Source organism: Triticum urartu, chromosome 6, assembly GCF_003073215.2.
Source record: "Triticum urartu cultivar G1812 chromosome 6, Tu2.1, whole genome shotgun sequence".
Classification (NCBI taxonomy): domain Eukaryota; kingdom Viridiplantae; phylum Streptophyta; class Magnoliopsida; order Poales; family Poaceae; genus Triticum; species Triticum urartu.
Window position 1 is genome coordinate 520,515,280 of NC_053027.1, and position 22,567 is coordinate 520,537,846.

The 22,567-nt window shown below is 43.7% G+C and overlaps 2 protein-coding genes across 6 annotated transcripts; one reads left to right on the forward strand and one right to left on the reverse strand.

Moving 5' to 3' along the window:
• Positions 1–213: 213 nt before the first annotated feature.
• On the forward strand, positions 214–13,107 carry LOC125514802 (separase-like). Of its 4 annotated transcripts, none has more exons than XM_048680151.1 (27): positions 214–1,003; positions 1,088–1,265; positions 1,357–1,449; positions 2,494–2,625; positions 2,725–3,188; positions 3,276–3,384; positions 3,673–3,798; positions 3,883–4,182; positions 4,269–4,388; positions 4,486–4,707; positions 4,926–5,036; positions 5,167–5,313; positions 5,400–5,768; positions 5,854–5,943; positions 6,074–6,322; positions 6,573–6,696; positions 6,792–7,679; positions 8,208–8,451; positions 8,554–8,656; positions 8,819–9,010; positions 9,097–9,149; positions 9,237–9,466; positions 9,555–9,801; positions 9,966–10,356; positions 10,747–10,986; positions 11,425–11,512; positions 12,060–13,107. In XM_048680151.1, exons 1-27 carry the CDS (start codon positions 276–278, stop codon positions 12,575–12,577), a joined length of 6,756 nt encoding a protein of 2,251 aa, XP_048536108.1. In that variant the 5' UTR covers positions 214–275; the 3' UTR covers positions 12,578–13,107. The 4 variants fall into 4 exon arrangements, with proteins under 4 accessions (XP_048536108.1, XP_048536109.1, XP_048536110.1 ...); XM_048680152.1 differs by having other exon boundaries at positions 3,279–3,384; XM_048680153.1 differs by having other exon boundaries at positions 2,494–2,608; positions 2,747–3,188.
• Positions 13,108–13,680: 573 nt separating this feature from the next.
• Positions 13,681–17,259, reverse strand: LOC125514803. 2 transcript variants are annotated; one of them, XM_048680157.1, is made up of 2 exons: positions 17,064–17,259; positions 13,681–14,944 (listed from the first exon to the last, which is right to left on the reverse strand). In XM_048680157.1, the coding sequence occupies exon 2, from the start codon at positions 14,930–14,932 to the stop codon at positions 13,892–13,894; it is 1,041 nt and encodes a 346-aa protein (XP_048536114.1). In that variant the 5' UTR covers positions 14,933–14,944; positions 17,064–17,259; the 3' UTR covers positions 13,681–13,891. The 2 variants fall into 2 exon arrangements, with proteins under 2 accessions (XP_048536114.1, XP_048536113.1); XM_048680156.1 differs by having other exon boundaries at positions 13,681–14,948; positions 17,064–17,258.
• Between the last annotated feature and the right edge of the window lie 5,308 nt (positions 17,260–22,567).

Consider the following 22,567-nt stretch of genomic DNA (forward strand, 5'->3'; position numbering starts at 1 on the left):
CTAGCTTTTTTTTCAGGAATTAAATCTGAACCAGCCGCTAACAATCCAACATCTGAGGCCCAAATGGAACAAAAGCCTGCTTATTGTCCCAGAATTCCAGTTCGGCCCATACACACCCAATCTTCCGCCACACGCTTCGCACGGGCCAGATCTGGAATGCGCAGGCGACGAGACGAGTAGCGGCGCCTCTGCCAAAACCCTCCCCTTTTCCCGCCCCCCCAAACGGCCGAAAATTTTCCCCACACGGCCCCGCTCCGACCACCCCGCGCACCGCGATGGAGGCCGCCGCCGACGACCTCCTCGCCGCCCTCTCCTCCCCGAGCTCCCGCGCCGGCCTCCACTCCCGCTTCGCCGCCTACCTCCAGCCCTTCTCCCCCCACCTGCCCGCCGCGAACCCTAACCCCAAGCCGCCGCCGAAGGGGGCGACGAAGCAGAGCAAGCAGCAGCAGCAGCCGCCGCCGCCGCCCCCCGACGCGGCCGCCCTCCGCCCCCTCGCGAAGCGGTTCCTCCCGTTCCTCTGCCGCGCGCTCCAGATCCTCCCGCCGCTCCTCTGCCCGAACCCTAGCGCGGGCGGCGACGCGGCGGGCCTCGACGAGCTGCTCGAGATCTACGGCCTCACCCTCGACTGCCTGGCGGCCATCTCGACCTGCCTCGCCGGGAAGCCCTACTCCGTGCTGCTCCAGCGCGGCCGCTTCGTGTGCTGCCTCGAGTCGCGCGGCCACTACGCCCGCGCCGAGGCGGAGGCCGCCGCCACTCTCGACGCCCTCCGCTGCGCGCTCTCGCCACCGACGGCCGCAAAGCCTTCTCGTGGCGCTGCAAGTGTTGCTCCCCTCCTCCCCGAGCCTGGCATTGCAGGAGAGGCTGGCGCGGACCCTGAAGTCACCACCCTTGCGGTTGAGCTCACCGTATGCCTTGCTAATTGTGCCAGCAAGGGCAAGGTGAAGGAAGATGCCTGCTACGAACGTGTTCGTAACCTTGTTGAGCAGCTCCGGCCATGGCTCCGGTGAGATAATGTGCTTTGCCAACTCTGCATTTTTTTACCAAGGAAGCATATACTGTGTGTGACTGAGATTTTGTGTGGTTGCAGGATTCTGACTGAGGGGGCCAGCAAGAAGTATCTCACTCTGCTTGTGAATGCACTGAGCCGCTGTGCCATTTTCCTGGCTGCTGAGTCTTCATTTTTCGACGCTGATCTTGTCCGTGAATTCTGTGTTGCAACCTTAGGGGAGTGCGAGAAGGCACAGCTGATTGAACGCTTGCCCATCGTACGTGTGTCTACCAATTTGATTGCCATTGAACTCAACAAATATAACTTAATTATATTGGTTAATGGTTTACTGTTTATTCTTATTGAAGGTTGCACACAAGATCTGTTCTTCTGTAGATTTGACTTGGGGTGAGAGCACATCGCTTTTGCTTGCCGTGCTTGAGTCTGTTTTACGTGTCAAGGTAATGTACCTCTGAAACATGTTGATTTCACTAAAATTCAGAAGAACATTAAACTATACAAAGTTTAGCGGCAAAACCGTGACTTGGCTGTACCAAATGATTGTGAAGCTAGAAATATGGTCCCTATATTAGTGAGATTCCTTGCTATGGAGATGTGTGTGTGTGTGTGTGTGTGTGTGTGTGTGATTAAAAGTGGAATAAGGCTTGTCAATAGTTGGATTTTGCAAATCTATCTTACGAAACATTGTTTCCTGTCCATGGTTTAGACTTCTTTAGACACTGCATTTGTTCTTTAATTTAGGCTGGCTTAAGAAACTGTTCATCCGTGTCATATAGTACGGCTCATACAGCCCGGCTTAAGAAACTGTTCATCCGTGTCATATAGTAAAGATCCTGACCTATAAATATTCACAGCCCGGCTCATACGGGCGGACAATATTTACCCAGAGCCCTGTTGCGACCTCAATGCTCTTCTTGAAGGAGCTTACTTTAGAGCAAAAAAAGGGAATAAAAGTTAGGAAGACTACTGACGTAGGGCGGCGGGTGAGCTCAACCTCGAACCAAACAAGCAATTGACCAGTCCAGCACGGATTGAAATAGGAGCCGGTTTGACAGGAAGCTTTTGAAAACGACCGCACCTCCTCGTTTCTTGGAAAAAAAATCCCTTTCAAAGCAATCAACAGAAATAAAATAAATCACCAATAGCAAGAAATCCCTTGCAAGAAAACAACAAAATCAACTCATGTAGTTGTATGTACACAATCTCAATCAAATCATATCTTTCCTTACCTTTGCTTATGGATTCCCTCCACACAGCAAATCTCAATCTCAACCCAATCAAAATTTCCTACGCCGGACCACTAGAATAAAGTTGCCCCGGTTGCAACACACAGGTATTTAGGTAGTTATGAATAAATGACAATTAAGTCTTGCAAGCAGATTTCTGGTGTACCTCAGTTCTCATATATTGTTTGCACCGAGGCAATGAGTTATTTTACCAATAAGACATTGTTAGCTGTTGTGATATCATGCAATTTTTTTCAGGCCTACTTACCTAAAGCTTTGAACGAGTTCCTGGAGTTTATAGATTATTTTTCTCGGAGTTTTCTTTCAAATAGGGATGTAAATGCTGGTGCTTCAAAACTATTTTATGGACAAGGTGGTTTTTCTTCTGAGGTACATTATGTACTGTTTTTTTACCATTGCTTGATGTTAATTTATACCATAACAGTGCTATTATTGTTTTTGATTAATTAATTTGCTTGCAACTTATAGATTTCCCCGCCCATCGCCTCAGTTCTTCATCTTTATGCTACTGGATTACACTTCAGTAGGCAGCAAATGGAAAGCGAAGATCAGCCCTCTATGTCAGTGGATTTTCTCATGAATGAAAAGGACCTACAAACTTTGAACAATGCACTGGGCACACTAGAACGGATTTTCTGTGTCACTGATGGCAAATCCAGTAAACATGATAATTTGGGTAAATATTCAAGTACACTAAGTGATGCCAGGCATCCCAATAAGAAACACAGTTATAGTTGTTCTCAGTCACGTGAGCATATTAATTTTTTGGCATATTTGGATTCTTTGGAGTTTGTTTGCAAGATACTATTGCAGCCTGCAAATGCAGTTTGGGAGAGCTTCTTCAAAGAAAAAACAGTCCCCACTTCGGGGAAAATGACATGTGTCTTAATGGCACTGAATCAGTTTATTGATTCCAGCCTTTTTGCTTATAGGTAAAGCCCATAAAATTGTACTGTATTATCTCACTGCAATAATCGAGTGATTTCTGATTTTGCAAGCTGTTCTTTTGTGTGTTGTAGCAGTTGTACCAAAATGTCTGACGAAGAGAAGGAGAGATTAAATAAAACCTTACTGAGGGCCCTAGTGTCAGCAATCAAAATTTCCTTTGTGACCAAAGAGGCTATCCAGGTACCTAAGTCGCTTGTCCTATACTTGTATTTGAATCTTATTAATAGGAACTCAAGACCATTTAGTCATTTACCACTGGTGTTATTACTTGTGCATCATAGAATCCCTTGATTCAACCTGTTATTGGTATCATCTTTGGAGCATTTTGTTGCATGTATAAGTTATTATCAATAAACAACTTTGTGTATTCTCCTTTACCAGTCCATTTGTGGAGAATTGCTGTTAAATCACTGAATTTACTATCTTCTACTACCATCCCTATTAATGCATTTTGCTTTCATAGTCCAGAAGAGCTTGTATTCTATCAATTGTGCCATTTCAAGTACATGGATAAAGCTTGAGGATTTCAAATATTTGATCCCTTCAATTGGCAACATCGGCGTGACACTTTATAATATTGGACATTTTGAAGAGGTACCCTTCTAAGGTGCTGGTCTTTTACTTAAATTTGCTTTTAACTACGGAGTTTTGTACGATTGACTGTTTTAACTGCTTCAGGCACCAAAGGCATTAGAACTATGCTGCCAAGCAACATGGGCACAGATCAGACTTTCTTACTGTAGACTATCAACAAGAACGGAAGGTCACATCATAATTGAGGATCTACCGAAGGATACACTGAAGGATATCATTACACATGCATTTGCTAGGATAGACAAGATGGTTGACACTCTCCATAGATGTGGCTCAAAAGTGATACGAGATATTGTTGTGAAGAGCTTGTCTGAATTGTTGGCCCATGCTGACACATCAGATTATCACAAAAGCTATTCGGTTCTGATCAAGTCGTGGGTGAAGGTATTGACATAAAAAAAACTAGAGAAGCTATCCAACTTCAAACACTTTGCTGATTTGGTTTTGTTTATTTCTTATGCAAACTTTAGATAACACTTAAGGATTTTGCGAATGACCAAAATATGGATAGTGCCCCACTTCTATATCACTCTCTTATGGGCTACCCATCTCCCTTGCCAAAGAAGTTGATAGGCTCAATCTTAGAGCAGGTACCAGATTCTGTTTTGTTAGATTAAAAATAGTGTATCTTTATTTGGATCTCTTTCTGATGTGAAGTGCTTCGTGGACGTGCATTGGTTTTTGCAGGAATTATTAACATATGTAGAAATGGAATCTCGTGCCACCATGCTCTGCGGAAATATGCAAATAAGAATAATAGATATTCTCTTGAATGAACTTTATTGTTCAAAAGAGTACTATCTGGACAGATCAAAAGTTTTAGTTAGAAAGGCACGTGCACTCCGTTCATCTGGGGTGCAAAACATAAGCAGGTGTCTTGAGTCCTTATCTGAAGCCATATCTTTACTGGTGAAGCCCTCGCCACCCCCTTCTTGTCCTGTTTTCTTATGTATACCATGGTAGGAAGTATTATTATTGGTCCAGGAGTCCTATTAGGCTATGTTTCCTTTCCTTATACCCCAAGTCATGTGTAATATATATATGCTCCTTGGGCTATGCAATAGAGATAAGTTGCATCATAACATACCACGAGTGAGATCTAAGATCATTTTCCTCCATCGAACCAGCGAAGCATCTTACTGGATTCATCTCAAGGGAATGCGATCGTGATGCATGAATTAGCTATTGCATACTGCTTGCATGCACATTGTGCGCAGGAAGCCAATCGTGGCGGCAAGGTAACTGCTTCATATCCGAGCTGCATTTAGTTGAGTTCACAAGAATTGCTTGTAGTCACTTGTACTGTTGTACATTAGCTAGAACATGCCTTTCCGTTGTTTGCTCATGGTTATTTGTTATTTTGAATAGGTAATCTTTGATAATGCTAGGAGTGCCATTGGCTTGTGGTCAAAGTTGGGTACTTCTCATCATTCTTCTCCTGGTGTGATCTTTCAACAGCCATCAGAAACTCTTGTACCACTTCTTTGTTCTCTTGTTGATTTGTTGGCCATGAAGGTAAGTCAAAGCTAAAACTTATTAGGTTTGATAAGATATAACTGTGCCTTTAGCAAGATAATTATGTGTTTTTTGCCCTATATCAGGGTCACTTTGAGCTTCAGTTTGAGCTGTGCAAGCTTATCATAACGATGTGGAAGCAAGAAAATTTACCCATAGAAAAGTTATTATCCATGTTATTTATCAACCGGCGCCTTAATCATGCGTGCTGTCATCTCCCAGTGGACCAGAAATTTGTTTCTTATGTGGCAGAATACCTTGGTGTTGATTGCCGCAATACATTGTTTTGGAGAAACTGTTTCAAAGGAGATTATCCTTCTCTTTCTATGTTTCTTCAGCAGTTGTTGCCTGTTGAATTCTTTTCTCAACCATGTGAATATTCCCTTGGAAATCAGTTTGGTTTCAATGCTAGTGTTGATGGGATTGTTAAAGTTGCATCATCTCTGGTTTCTGAAGTAAGCTCAGTTACTTGCATTGCAAAAATGTAGTTCTTATTGTCCTTTAGTTTTTCTGTTATGCATCTTGTATTGCTTTTTGCAGGTTCCTTCGAATAATCAATCAACCTATCTGGCTGGTTGGCTGTATTATGATTTGTCAGAAAGACGTCTGTCAAGAGGACAACTTCTCCAGGTAATCATTTTCTCTCTCATCAATTTACTTTGGTGGAAAATCTCCAGCTATTATGAAATTTGCTTGACTGTAGAGCTGCTTTATAGTTTAGCCCCTTGTAATCAGAACAACTATTTGTTTTGTTTTGCAGGCCATTTCATATGGAAGAGAAGCCCTCCAATTGCGCAAGAAGCTCCTAAAAAATAAGTTCAAATTTAATTTGGGCAAGTTTGTAAGCAAGGAAAGCGAATGTTCTGATGGGCAAGGCTTTGTTTCACTTGAAGCATGGGGACCAACAATGGCTGAAATTTGGCCAGATTGCACCAGGCCAAGCAGCATGAGAGATTCTTTCCTTACCCCATGGAATGTACTTAAATGTTACCTTGAAAGCATATTACAGGTATGACAATAGTGTGGCGTGAGTTAAGTTCAGTACCAGCAAATTGATTGAAAAAGTTGGTGGAATATGTGCACCACCGCTAGCCATCTTTAACATAGTAAGATGAGTCCAACCTACTTATGAGTGATGGCTTGTGTTGACACTGCTTTGGCTTTTGGCAATATCGCAATCATTTCCATAATGTAAAACATGGTCTGAAGTTGGCTACAGACTTTCTCATGTTATTCATGTTTTTTCACTATGTACTCAGGTTGCTCTGATGCATGAGTTGATTGGTGATGGCGCCGAAGCAGAAGTTCTATTACGGACAGGAAAGGAGATATCATGTTTCCAAGGATTGCCAATTTTTGCTGTTGTTTTTACATCAGCGTTAGGTACATACATCTAGCGATGATCTGTCTGTTGGTTTATTGTTCTTATTCATCTGTGTTGGTTTTTATTCATTTTTCCCTTCTTTCTCATCTTTTAGGTCAACTATACTGCAAGAGACAGCTGTGGGATGCTGCAGAGGGTGAGCTTAAACATGCTAGGGATCTCCTTAAAGAAAATGGTGAATTCATTTCATGTGAGACATGCAGGTTGACTCTAGAGATATCAGTTGATGTGCAAGCTGGGGATCTGTTTTGGAATCAATTTGACAAAGATTTGCAAAAACATTCAACATGTAATTTGTCTCGTGCTTTATGCATGTACCGATCTGCCATGGAGAAATTGAATGACACCAGTTTGGAATTTTCTGCTGGGTCCTGTGGTAAACTTAATACGAGTTGCATTTTGGGCAACAAAGACTGTATTGCAGAAACCAAGCGTGGAGCTTGTAATCGTGGGAAAAAACCCTTAGCAGCCAAGGATGGAGTGTTACCTCCATGTACTCCTTGTTTGTTGTTCAGTCAAGCACCTATTGACCAGCACAATGAACTTGTGGGATTAAAATCTGAAAGGGAAAACATGAAGAATGCCGAAAGTGCCCCACCATTGGATGTTAACGTTAAGAAGACATCCAGAACTTCATCACGTTTAGCCAAAGAACAGAATGCGGCAGCTCATGCAAAGACTAGAACCACCCGATCCAGCAAGCGAACTGCACATGTGAAAAGTGAAAAAGATCTAGCTGAACTGAATAGTGAGAATGACATATCTGGGAGCTACAAATTGTCCACAGATGCTTTGGTCTGTGGGAAGCTAAGCTGCTCTCTTGATGGTGTTTACTGCAGCAGAGATGACATATGCAATATGTTTGGGTGTTGGAATTGCCTTTTTGTTAATTCACTCAATTCCGAGTCCATTGAGAATATATTGCAGTTCAGAAAAGACTGCATCCGCCGACGCCATCTTGTGTCTCTTCTGTTAAAAACAGGTACCATTTTTATCCATGTTCTGTTATGTGCCAAACCAATCTTGTGATATACTTCAGTTATGAGACACGCAATTGAAGGTTTCACATACCTAAGGAACCTCATTGGTTGGTAACTTGGTGCTTAATTATGTCAAAACTAAGTTAGCTGAAGTGTGCCTTGCCACAAAAGACATGGCCAACACAATGGGGGCCCCAAGTGCTCAGCTTAGCTAAATTATTAGTCTATGATGGTGGTCCATGGAGTTAGAAAAGTGTGACTGGCCACAACAATGCCTGTGAAACAAACAGTAGCCTAAGTTTCTTACGCAAGTTGTACAAGTAGACACTCCCTGAAAGCTCTCACATCACAAATATAGTGCTCCACATTTCTACATGCGATACTTGGAAATGTATGGTTCTGTTAGCTTAAGTAGTTTGATCAAATTTGATTTCTTGCTTCTGTAGTTGGGCTACTTGTCGATCATTACTTAGTAGTTAAGTTCCTTAATTCTTTTCATATTATTCAGTCCTGATGTGCGGCCTTTGCAGCAAGAGCCTTGGGAGCTCAGGGTGGAAAGCATGGAGCTCATGAAGTTCATAGTATCTACTGGCAGTGTATATCATTGTTGTATTTCAGATCTCTTCCTCAAGGTTGTTATAGAACCTATGAGTCTCATTTAATTGGACTAATCATGAATGAAAATACTGGTGATTTTCTTTCTTTAGAGCGTGCGGAAATACTATGTAGTATGAGTTTCTTTTTGCTGAAGGGTTTCCTTTCAGAACAGTCAAGGTTTGTCTAAATCAATTCCCTATTATGCATCAGTCACATGCATAACATTCTGATCGTAGCAGTTCACGACCCCTGCTAAACTGTCATCATCACTATCTGCAGGGATAGTTGCTGCAGCTTCTCTAGTGTACAAACGGCTGATATCGTTTCTTGGTTGCTGAAAGCTTTTGTGTTATCTGGAGAGAGTCCTTCACTTCTTCAGGAGGTCTGTGATATTCTCAAGTCATTCGCTCTCGTAATTTTAAATGCTTAGTTCGTATAACTTTCTACCTCTTTTTGTGAGTGTCTGCTCAAGTCAGGCTATTTTTTCCTTTTGTCGTCAATTATACACTTGCTCCTGTCTTTACATCCAACTTCCCCATTGCAGGTTTGCAGGCTACTCACATGCATATTCTTACTCTCAACGATAGATTCCACGGTTCAATTACCTTTGTATTCCAAGGGATCTCTCTCTTTGAATCATTGGGCTGCTTACTTTCATCAAGCTTCTGTTGGAACTCATCTCAATTGCCATTACCTTGCAAGCTTACAGGCATTGCCCAGAAAAACAGATTCGAAGGTTTGTACCACTCCGAAGTTCACAACCAGATTAACACATACTGGCATACTTCATTTGTTCTAATAATTTCCCCTTCATGTTTTCAGGGTCTTGTTGGAGATTTCGCAGACAAGATAGATGAGGTCCCAAAGTTTCTAAGGTTTAAAATTTTAAATAGTTAACTTGCTGATTTATTGTTTCATATGGTGTATGTACATGTATAATTAAACTACAATTTCGGTATCAGGTTTTCATCGGCAGACATGGAACATCTCGAAAAGCATGTATCAGAATTCTTCAATCAACTTCCTGATGTACCAATTGTGTGCATTAGTATGCTTGGAGGTGATTTTGTGAATGTTCTTGGGGAAGCACTTCTTCTCCCTTCCCTGTTTCCTGCTTGGATGTTGCTCTCAAGGTTTGATTCAACAAACAAGCCTACCACAATGCTTCTACCAGTGGATTCTATTTCAAAAGGTGTGTAGATTGCCTGTTGTGTTGCATAGTCTTATAAGTTAATATTGGGTCTCTTGCACTTTTTATTCACATGCTTATTGTTTGACAGAAGCACATAATGAAGACTCTTCTATCAAAGAACTGGATAATCCAACTAGAGCTTCAGATAAGAATTGGAAGTGCCCTTGGAGCTGCACTATTATAGATTACGTGGCTCCAACTTTCAGAAAGCTACTTGAGGATAACTTTAGATCCCTCTCTGGTGCAATTGATATTCCAAAGGATGGACAAGCAAATACAGTAAGGTGGTGGTCGGATAGAATGAAGCTCAACAACGACCTTAATGAGATACTGGAGTAAGATTTCTTATGTATGCTACGCGTGCAACTGTAAATATTTTAAGACGGTCTCTAGATATCTTGCTCCGTACATTATTGAAGATTTGCGTTTTCATTATAGGATTATGTTTTAAAAATCAATATTCCTTTGTTCTGATGTCTTTGTTTGCCGTTTTGAACAGAAGCATGGAAAAATTGTGGCTAGGACCCTGGAAATACCTTCTGCTGGGGCACCAATCAGCTGACCAACACAGTGAGGCAGTGCTGGAAAATCTAATCACTGGTCTAGAATCAGAATTCAAACTTGAATTAAATCCAGCGCTCATCAAGGTCATCCTTGGTGGGGTTACATCAGTGGATGAACTGAAAGAATGTGTTTCTCAGCTTGTATCATATAAAGCTTACTTTGGCAGGGGAGGGTGTTGTGGAAGAGATAGACTTAGAGCCTTCTCTTGCCAGATTGATGCTGAAGCTCTGGTGTCCCTTGAGCATTTATGCAATGGTGTAGTGAATGAGCTGGCCGAGCCAGTTGAGAGAACTCCAGTGATTTTAGTTCTGGATACTGAGGTGCAGGTGAGCAATATGATATCCTTATTATTGGCTATCTCTTCTGTTATTAAAAAGGTCCTTTTGACTCTGTTATAAGTTTTGACGGATGTTCCGCCTACTGATTAGCCACTAGAAGGGATATAAATTAAATGAAAGCTGTGTCATCATTTGCATCTACCTTGATGTGATCTAATGTAATTCATTTTTGCGGTAAATAATTAAACAATGGATGAAACAACACTGTAAGGATCTTTCATGGTAAATTTTAGTGTAGCAATATTCTTTAACCTCGAAAGGAAATGTTCTACTGCTAGCTTTCTCGTATTCTTTCTCTAGCAATATTACCAATAGAAGCTTTTTTTGATCCCCATCATATATCTTCTTTAACCTCTTCTTAAAAATGATTGAGTGCAGATGCTTCCTTGGGAGAACTTGCCTGTGTTAAGGAATCAGGAAATGTACCGCATGCCGTCAGTGAGAAGCATCTTTCTAGCATTGACTAGAAGCACTGATCATCAGAAAGATGCCAGTGTCATAGACCCTCCTTTTCCTGTTATTGACCCTTTCAATGCATTCTATCTGTTGAATCCTGGTGGTGATTTGATCAGCACACAAGAGGAATTTGATCAGTTGTTTAGAAACTACGAGTGGAAGGTAACGATGATCTGTTAACTATTTAGAGATGATGAGAAAATGTGCTGCTTGTTTAAACAACCTTCTCAATGGTGAATATTGCAAAAGAAGAATCCTACACCTGTGTTGTATAAACAATGTAGTCTGGCTTGCGAAAGTGGAACCTTTACTGTTTTCTTTAAACTCTAGAAATGGTAAATATAAATAGTTGGAAATCTGGTTTCCTGGTAGCTTTTGGTGTAGACTCTACATTTGAGTGTATTGTTAGTTTCACTAGTCAGGCATGCATCAAGTTTAGCATACTATATATAGATGATGCAACCTGCTGAAGCGCTTTAACGTCTGTCACAAGGAAATAAGCCATGTATCCAAGAATGATGCAAGCTAGTTAAAGTATAAATTTGGATTTTTCTTAAAGCAATCACCAGCATATAATTGTGATGCATTGATGCCATGCAGGGAAATGCTGGGGATGCTCCTACAGCTGAAGAGCTTGTCTTGGCCCTGAGGAATCATGATCTTTTTCTCTACTTTGGACATGGAAGTGGTATGCACTATGGTCTATGGATATAAATATTGGTAGTTAAGTCATTTTGCTGGCTTGTATAATGTGCTTGTGTCGGAGTCATTTGAACTTCCACGGCTTCAACCTTCAACATTTGAAGCCATCAAAGTGTAGCGCATTACCATAATATCCATACTATAGGATGCAAGCTAAAAAACAGTGTCTGGTTCTTCTATGGGCATAGCTACCCGTGTTAAGTTATTTTGTACAAAATGCTCACCAAGCTTCTATTGAAAGCTTCCACAGGAACTTTAACTAGCACTAGATGACGCATAGTTTTATAAAACCTAATACTTGTATAGTAGTATAGTGGCAGATGTATCAGTAGGAACTATTGCTTCTGATGCTAGTGCTAACAAATGCCTTCAAGTCTGGTGGTTTGATGACCACTTGTGCTATTATTGTTGAGGAATATGAACTCCCAGCACTTAGTACCGTTCAGTATTCAGATACTTTTTATAAACTGGGTACTGCTCAGGTATCAGTTGTACTAACAGAGTGTTCTAACTAGTCTGAGAAAATGTTGCAGGAAGCCAGTATGTCTCTGGAAAGGAAATTGAGAAGTTAGATAATTGTGCAGCTGCTCTCCTCATGGGTTGCAGTAGTGGGACACTTCATTGCAAAGGAGCGTATGCTCCTCAAGGGACCCCTTTGTCTTATTTATTTGCTGGTTCTCCGTCCGTCATTGCAAATCTCTGGGACGTCTCAGATAAAGATATAGATCGATTTAGTAAAGCACTGCTCAATTCATGGCTGCAAGAAAATGTCACGGCTGCCAAGAATTGCTCTAAATGTTGCCCTCTGACACAAGAATTTGAGTCCATGACCATCGCCGCGAAGGACAATGGTAGGTCAAGACGAAAAGGCTCACGATCTAGGAAGCAACAACAGACAGTAGAGATGGGCGGCAGTAGTAGCTGCTGTAACTGCGGGCACAGGCGAATAGCTTCACATATAAGTGAAGCTAGGCGTGCTTGCAGGCTTCCTCTTATGATCGGTGCATCTCCTGTTTGTTATGGTGTGCCTACTATCATCAGGAAGAAGTAATGGACATGCAGTGTTCTAATGGGAGATCATCGAGGACTGCATGCTGTAGTTCTGGGCTTTGAGCCACTGATGCAAACCGCATCGCACCGAGGGAAGTGCCATGATAGGCATGTCATTGCACAAGCTCAAATGTTCTGGTGACATGTTTATGCTGTTGTTTGTACTTAGCAGCAGATGCAGAGCTAACTAGATAATGCTGATTGGCTGTTTTTTTACCCAAGGACCAGCCCGAAATTTCATCGATTCTGACGAGATTCAGTGCTGTGCCAACACAGGGTATATACGAGTAGAATTATGCTCCGGGAAATCAGTAGCATGTAGAGCAAATGAGCCTTGATCTGTTGTTAATTTGTTATACATGTGCTTCCAAATGTAATTTTGAGCACATATGTAATCTCATGTACTGGAAATCGTAGCATGTAGAGCAACTGAACCAGCCCCAAGGCAACTGGTAACTGTTGTTTGTATTATTTTGTACACTACAGATGTGATTCTTTCTGTTACATTATAATATAACTGGTTTAATTGTATGTTCTCGTACCGTTGTAGCTTCCATAATATAGCTGGCAAAGTTTATCTCCAAAAGTCAAGCTTCATAAACTTTGACCAAATTTAAATCAGGTACATCATGATTCATGAGACATGTTTTTTTACATGGATTTTGCTACAAATTGATGTCAGTTTTTTTTAGCAAGCATAAAAAATCCTTGCCATGTTCAGTTTTTTTTGCCAGGAATTGCCATGCCATGTTTAAAAATCCGACGCCAGATTTTTAGCATTTCTGTTTTATATTGTACTATTAGATATTCTTGGTCGAACTCTACAATGTTTGACTAGTGAAAAATGTCCGTACGCACAATGTTATGGAAGGAAGGGAGCACTATGCCAAAATGTGCTGTATTATGCGAGCGCAGATGTGCATTTCATCGTTCTCATGTCTGCAATTATTCATAGCTTCACCCGGCAGTGCAGTGAGTGCTGTATTTAAAACCCAACAACATGTCACAAATGAAATAGGTGGACAACGCAGTATCCAACACAGCAGAGCCACGCACACAACAAAGAACAGCAGCTGAAATAATTGGCCAGAAACAATTGGAAACTACACAAGCCGCACAAGATGGATGCGGCATTTTCCTTTTTCAGCAAAGAATGTGAAAATGATACATGGTTGATGGAAAGCAATGAGCTGAGGTTAAGACAAACTACTTTGGTACAATGATCATGAACAAGTAAATTTTGGTTGGAATTGATGAATGCCAGGCACCAGGGAATCAGCTGTGCATGTACTCTGGTGACAGAGCCCCTGCCTTCTCAATTAGAATCTAAAAACAGTCTTCCACGGTTCCTACGGCGTCGCCGGCGACGCCTGTCTGATCTAAGCATACCCGCGCCTCCTGCTCCGGCCAGAGCCATATCATCCTCGTCGTCGCCCTCCGAGGTGAAAGGGTATGGGGTGGTCTCGTTGGCACCACCACCGCTAACCGCATAATCTTCATCGGCATTTCCAGGCATGCCACTTGGACTCTGGAGACTTTGCGTTCGATGTCGCTGAGCAACTTGACGCATCATGAATATTATCAACCTCCGAGCGTTATCCGCCTCCCGGTCATTGCCACGATCGTCGTCGTCGCTGTCTTCGTCCTCCAAGTCCGCTCCATCCTCCAGGTCCAACACATAGTCACCCCAAACCACTGCCCTCCCCATTGATGAAGTGACCGTGCTGAGTGCGTCTTCCCTCTCTCTTTCAAACTCGAGCGATCTCCACTTCTGTTCCACGGCAGGATCCACTTCCCTTGGCTGCACAAGAGGGTGCTCCAACTTCACATGCTTGCGGAGTTCCTTGTACGTCCCCACAAACGAGCAGCCATCCTGCATGCATGTTCTCCTTTTCCCATTCAGGTAACTTCGAGCAGGTTCTACCACAGTCCACCCCTTCACTTTGCCACGACACAATGGGCATGCGAGGTCAATGGACTCAGTCTTCTCGACTGCAGTCAATGGCACAAAGTCCAAGGTACTGCCAACAGTGCTGGCAGGCAGTTCCTCAAGCAATGCCCCCTTGGTGTATGCCTTCTTGAACTGATCGAGGCAATTTGAGTGCCGGTAGCTCGTTCCACACATGTAAGGGCGGCAGCCCTTGTCATGAGACGAACAAAGGAGAAGCACAGCATTGTGTGGGTATTCCATGCATACAGAGCAGTTGGCATCTTCCCAGTCCATCTTCTGCACAGTTGGCAGTGCTTTCTTCCGGTTGGCTCCTTTCATTGCTTTCCAGCGGTATGAAGGAATGGGATACGGCGTGGCCCTGAGACGACGAGCCGCATGCCTCTTTGCCCTTGCATTTCTTGCCATTTTCTTGGAAACCTGTCTGGAAAACCATCACTACATGAGCACCTCATAACAGTGTAACGTACAATAAACAGGAGGATCAATAGCAAATAAAGGAGGGGAGAGATCAGAACCACACCAGAAATATGAACAAACAAAAGAAAGTCCCTTCCAATTATGTTAGTATATTGACAATCAAAGTCATATGAAGGGGAAAATGAGTATGAACTCATCCAGCATATTCTCTGCCCCGAATGGTTCAACAGCATAAGCAGCAGGGCAGCAAAGGGGGCTGACAGCATGAAACACAATCAAGTAGACTGGTGATCTACAGGTGCCGATTTCATTAGGTTCTGGGAACTGGGATCATACACTTCCAAGATCATCAGGAGAAAGTTCTACCCTAGAAATAAAAATGAATATGCAAAGCCAAGCCCTGAAGATTACTTGATCTGCATCACTCATGATGAAGAACACATCATAGATCAAAGTCCACGGAGATAATGTAGAAGGTTGTGAATCGTGTCAAAAGCACACAAGTAATAAAGCTGAAGCATATTACTGGTGAAAGTGTATCAACAGATTGCCAATATACATGCAACCAAGGAGCACATCAACTTCTAGGCAAACGATCATGTTTTCATAACCAAATCGACCCCCCCACAGAATTCGATTGAGACAAGAAAACTCTTGAGCAACGTTACCACACAATTGCAGCTTTACTCTTGCAGCGCAGGCTATCAAACTTCAGATCCACAAGAATGGCTAACAAAGCAGCACAGGCACCAGAAGTCACAAATAGACTTTCTGGGATCCAAGTACAGTTGGGAAGGCAGATAAATAAAGAAACAAGGCGCTGGCACAACCAGGAGCATTAAATAATGAAATGCATCAGATGTGATCTACATTCCCCATTAAAAAATAACACCTAAGAGCCAGATAAGACTAGCTAAAGGAAAAAAACCAGCGACTCACATGGAGCATCTCAGCTCGTCTCAGATCTGCCAGATTAGATGTGAAAAAACAAGGAACAACACATACTACTTTTTTTAATTGGAGAGAATCATTTGATACTGCACTTGGGCCAAAGATTCCATCCTTTGAGGACATGCTACGTTACCAGCACACGGAAAGAATATGAAGCAAAGGTGTCTCCTTTAAGTTTCGCTTTGCTCCTGGTCCTGCTTACACGATAAATGCAGATTGCAAGCACATGGAAGGAGGTTGGGAAATGATCTCTTTTGCCGCAACTTGGTGTCTTGGACCCAAATCCAGCATTCTCGAGCCAACATTAGCGGCAAAAGGATGCATTTATTTCCCTTCCATGTAAAAGCACCCTATCCACTCGATGGTGCAGTAGTAACTAAGCAAGATCTCTCTTCCTGCACTTCCAGGCGAAGAACTGCATGGCAGAATGCTAACAAATCCGGAGAACGGAGCCCTGTTGCTTTACTTAAGACTCCTAATTATTCACATTCCTAGAGAAATGAGCATCAACAGACTAGAGTTTTGTTCTTCCTTTCTGTTGAGTCAATCATTTCCAACAGAAAAAGAGAAATCTAGACACAGCAACAATCGCAACTGCACATCAAATTCATGGACCACGCCATTGGGGCACACGGTTCCAATCTACACTAGACGCAGAGCCAAACACCAAGCAAAAGTGAGAAAATTGCTGCTTCACCCACTCGCAATTGGCGGAAGAGAAGCCCCGTTTGCTGAGGTAACTCCAATTCACAGCAAAGACCCAAGAGATCGTGATCGCAAGCACCCAAATCCTCACTGTCCCTGGCGAAATTCGCACGGAGAGGACCAATTTTGGTCACCCCATGAGAGATCCCCTGCCCAGACCGCTCCCCGGCAGCCCCCGCCCGGATCACGGCCTGGGCTCCCCAGATACGGCCCCGTGCCGCCTCCTCCCCGCGGGAACCAGCCGCAGAGCACTCAAATCGCCGCCGGAACACCCGAAATTCCCCGGCAACAGGCCGTCTCCCCGCAATTCCCAGCGCAACACGCAAGCAAAAGCACGTCCCTCACCACTCCACGCCCCAGAGGGGCAGGCCTCACCCCGTCCCTCCCAGACCAAAACCACAACCACCAAATCAAGCGAACCGAATCAGAGGCAAGGCAGGGGGGGCTGTAGTTGGATATATACCTAGGCCGCGGCGGGGTCGGCAAGGGGCGCGGGTCCGGGCGGTCCCGGCGGCGGAGTCGGGTACGGCGGGGCGACGACGGCGAGGGGCACGAGGGGGAGGCGTGCGGGGGAACGGAGAGGACAAGGACGCAAGTTATGGAGGCCAACGATTTGGTCGAGGGAGAGAGGAGAAGAAAAGTGGCGCAAAAAGAAGAGAAAAAAAAACTGGATAAGGAAAAAAAAGGGAAGGGGGGGTGGGGAGAGGGAGGGGGGGGGGGGGGGGGGGAGAGGATGGCCGGTGGGCCGGAGGAGGCTGGGGGATAGGCAGCGGCGGCCACGTTTGCTTTTTTGTTGCGTTGGCGTTGCAATTACGGCTCGGGGTTTGGGGCGGGGGAGGCGTGGGGCGGGTCCGTGGGCCGAGCCCGTCGCGGGCGGACACGAGGGCCGTGGGCAGAGGCGTGGAGGAGGCGGGGCGCGTGGGCGGCGTCCATGCGGGGGAGGGATGAGGGAGGAGGCGCCGCGGTGAGTGACGCAACCGACGGGATCGGAGGGGCATGTGCTGCTGCGTTGAAACGACGGACGGACGGACGGGGAGGCGGAATATTCATATTCGTTCGGAATTTATTTATCGCGGGAGGTGGGGGTGTTTTTACCCCGCGTGTTAAAACGATCTTTTTGATTCCTTCGCGCGGAGAATGATACGTCACGTGGTCTCTTCACCTTTTCACGCCTCGTCTCTCCAGCGGTTCAAGTAGTAGAACCGACGAGCTTTCAAAAAACAAAAGTAGTAGAACCGTCGATCCTCATAAAAAAAAGTATTATAACCGACGATGACCGTGAGTGATGCTAACATTTGGTTTGGGAGTTATTTTTCTTTTCATGTCGATCGAATTACCGAGCTATCTCATCTTGAAAAAGCTCCTATGTCTCGGTGTCCTCCTCCTCCTCCTCCTCCTCCTTCTTCTTCTTCTTCTTCTTCTTCTGGAGTGTATGAAAAATCGACCCATGCCTACTTTCATGTCTCTACATGTGGTTTGAAAATAAGCGGACGGTTCTTACTCTCATGTGCTTTACATTACAAAAGGTTTGGCATTGCAATCTTGTACACCCTATTTTCGGGTGTTTTGCGAGATCCTGCTACTAAAAGAGGGTCTTAATTAGTGATTTGTCGACGGAACCACCAAGCACATGCTCTTTTGGTGCCCAAAAGATTACGAGTTAATGCTATAGTTTGTTACCAAATTATCGTCTAGAGATTGACATGGTCAGCTTTGCTATCAATGAGCTAAATTAAATAGGCCGCCAAAGGATAATGTTTTGTTTGTTTTTGTGCCCTTCTGCTTGAAATGTACACTTGATTTTCACCATGATCAACATTATCTCATTGGTGGCACCTTTTTTACAATGAGAACCGTCGCCTCGATTAGACAACGCATCGCCATTCACTGGAGCCATACTCCTCTTCATCCGACCGCACATACTAGATCTGCAATGTCATCATCTCGTGCACCGACCAATCATCATCCTTGTTGAAGTGGGAGGCGCTAGTGCCACTACATCACATTGACCAAGAAGGGCCGAGGCTTGGACCTTGAGATCTCCTAGAGTGCATGATAGCCTGTTTCCCCTCATCGCCCCATCCTCTCCTTGACAATCAACTATGGCGAGGCATCAGTTGAGTGTAGGCCCATCAGACGAGGAAGCAACAACATTACTAATTGACGATGCAGTGGAGCTTATGGTTAGTCATAGCTAACTAGTCGAACGGTGGTGGCGACGCTTAAGCCCATTGCTAAATTTTGTGGGCTTCTCAATTTGAAATGTTAATGATGAACTACAAAAAGATATATAACCCTCTATGACTTGTAGAAAACGTATATTGTGCACCTAATCAAATTAAAATGTATGAGTACATAGATACAACATACATTTTTTGAGTTGTTTGGCTTTGCTTACCATATGTGTCACGTGTAGTCCTGGCCATGGGCAGCCCGGCCCGACGCCGCTCTCGGGTCGGGCTCGGGCCTAGATTTTGAGCCCGAAGGCCGGGCCGGGCTGGGCCCATCGTTTTTCGCGTTTTCCTGAAGGACGACCTGGGCCGGCCCGAAGCCCGACGGGCTTTTACGTGTTTGGGCCGGGCTCGGGCCCAAAAAATAGGCTCGGCGGTCGGGCCGGGCCGGGCTCGGGCCTGGGTTTTTTGCGTCGGGCTTGGCTAGGCCCGGCCCGAGGTATGGCCAGGTATAGTCACGTGGTAGATACAACATACATATATCCTAACACAAGCATTTCACTTTAAATTTGATTGGAGAATCGAGGAAAGAATGCAATGAAAAGTAGTTAATTTGGACTGCATTGTTAATTTCATCAGTTAACACTGCTAGAACTGAATTTCTTTTTTATGTTTCTTGTGTCGTTGTTTGAAATTTCACTTCACGATAGATGATACGTTATGTTTGTGACCTCATTTATCTTTAGGACTTTGAGAACTCTGAGCGAGGTCCTCGGCCTAAAATGCACCCTACGACTCGTTGCATGTTGATACGTTCTTCGCGTTGTGTATAATATTTTCTTTTTCAGAACACCTATTACAACGGAGACGCACACACTCACACATCGTCTGCTGGAGACCGGATCAAAATTGCGGAGCTTTAAGATCAAGGAAATCGCCACATGCGTAGAACAATTTGAGTCGTAAATAGTTGATGTGGTTCTTTAGTTTAGGACTTGGTGTGGTACATTGACGAAGATAGAAAACATGCTGTTTAGCTGTACAACCATACGCGCATTTTTGTACTTTTTTTTGCGTTTGTGACGTGGTTTAGTATACCACCGGAAAGGGTCACCCTTCTCTGGTCGACTTGTGGCATTTTATTTAAGGGGACTAGAGAGACTTTCACGCCAACAAGTAAGGAGAAGAGTGAAAACAACCGCAACCTTGGCTTAGCTGTCTTCTTGTGCGATTTGTCCACCGTGCAGATCAGATGGATCGGTCGATCAAGGGCGACTAAGCTGGAAGATTCCTGCAGACTACTACTAGTACTAATATCAGCATGTGGCAGCAAGAGAATAATGATGCGATCAAATCTGGATGGGGATAGATAGGGTCTGGATGGACCGCGAAGCGCGGCACGCACGCACTGGATTTGTGTGCTGTTGGCTGCCATCCTTTCTTGTTCTCAGGCCTGAAAACTCAGTTTCGGTGGTTCAGACTTCAGAGGAAGAAAACGCAGACGGGGAAAGGACGCTACGGGGATCACATGATCGATGCTGCGCTGCGGTCCCGCTTTCGATCTCTCTCCCCCATGATGAGAACCGTGAGGCATTGAGTAGTTTTAGTATTTAAATGTGCTATATGACTTCGATTCCGTTGGCGATTACCCTTTTTTTTGGGGGGGGGGGGGGGGGGGTATTTTCTTTTCTTCTCTGAGATGGTGATTTAAACTTGTTCTCCGTATGATTAAGTATAAATATTTTTTAGAAATCGAGTACCTACCACCGAAGAGATTTCAGCCTGAATGAGATATACAAAGGGCCAAATGCGAGGGTTTGGCCCATGGAGGGTTGGGGGTACAAGCACCCTTGACCTAGTCATTCAACCACAAAATGGTTCTCAGTCAGTCAGATGTAATTGGACAGGGCAGTTAATTTCTCTGTCGTAACACGGGAATGGTTTCCACCGACCAACAATGTTCCTCTCATTAATTCTCATTTCTTTCTTCTCTAACGGAAAACAAGATCTAAATTTGAAACAAACCCAACATGAATACCCCAAAAAAATGTCACTATTATTCTGTTATGTGTTTTGTTTCTCTATGTGTATTTTGAATTTCAATTTAATCTTTTTAGGGACCGTTGGCACATATCTTGTGAACATTCATGACAAAATAAATGATTTGTCGAAACATTCAAGTTAGATTTTTGTGCAATGGTACCATGTCAACCATGGTATCACACGATTTTTATGAAAGATGGTGGCTAGTGAATGCAACTGGCTTGCCTGTTTTGGCTCCGACGAGGCTCTTGGGAGCAAGGTTCATTCTCAGCGAGTCCGTATTAGCTAGCCTGGTGCCTCAAATGTTTGTCAATGAGAGATTAGTGGCTTTTGCATGTTTGTTTCATACATGGAATTGTCAGTTATGTTGAATATATATGCACATAACTAGTGTTGCATGCAGGGTTTTCATGCTGCAATGGTCGTACAGTCCATATCTCGTATTTGGGAACAAACAATGAAGGAGGCGAGCGATCGATGGTACGCCCCGCCCTACTAACACTCAGCAAACATCTAAAGACATTTAATACAACTTATAAACATATACACACACTCAACAACATCCAAGCTTAAGAGCCTATGTAAGATTACCTGCAAAGCTTCATTGACGAAGTCACTACATAACAACACACATATCACCTATTAGTCAACAAAAATTCTATGTTGATACAAAGACCCAAGCTTGAAGTTCGACTCTGCTAGAAAAGGAAAAAAACCTATACTAACCAAGTGAGCAGACATTTTGTTCTTTTTTGTTTTATTATTTTAAAGGGAGGGACCTAAATGCAACCAAATCTCCAGCAACTCTTCAAAAGCCCTTCATTTGAACATCCTAGACCCTTGAATCGTCATCCATCGTCTGTAAAGAAACACTTAGAGCAAAAAAGTAGGAGTCGAGTTTGCATAAAGCGATAGCCGCATCATCGCACCGTCTAAACCATGAACCTTGTGCCGAACATGATGCGTTGTTGTTACTATCATGCATCCACCGTTCAACCAAAAGTCGGTGCCAATGGGGTGACAATATCCAATGCATCATTGCTTGTTATAGATCATAACACACATTGGGCTCCTCGATGTAGGAGTTTGCAGTACACAACAAGATTTCCCTCAGTGATAAATCAAGGTATCAATCCATGGAGGTGCTGGTATCCTGCAACCGTGCCCTTCAATACAAATAAAACTTGACTTGTGTCCCCAACAGTTCTAACAAGGGTGTCAATTCTTGCTAGTTGCACAAGTCTATTAAACGATAATGTGGGATAAATATTTTTGGCATTTTCAGAAGAAAAAAACTAAAGTAAAAAATCATGTGAAAGTAACGGGCCAAGTAACCAACCACTAATAGAGGGTCCCTGGGGCCACCTGAAAGGATCACTATGGTCGACTAGAGGGGGAGGGAGGTGAATAGGCGATTACCAACTTTTAGCTCTTTTAATCAAATTAGGCTTGACAATAAAATAGTTGTCTAGATATGCAACTAGGTGGACAACCTATATGACAAGCACAACAACAAGCACACAAGCAAGCACAAGATACAAACATAATAAGCTTGCACAAAGCGAAGGTTAGAAATAACCAAAATTGGAGTCGACGAAGACGAGGATGCGTTATGGAAGTTTCCTCCCTTTAGGAGGAGTTATGTCTCCATTAGAGTGGTGTGGAGGGGCAATGCTCCCCAAGAAGCCATTAGGGCTACCATATTCTCCTCACGCCCTCGCACAATGCAAGATGTTGTGATTCCACTAGTGGT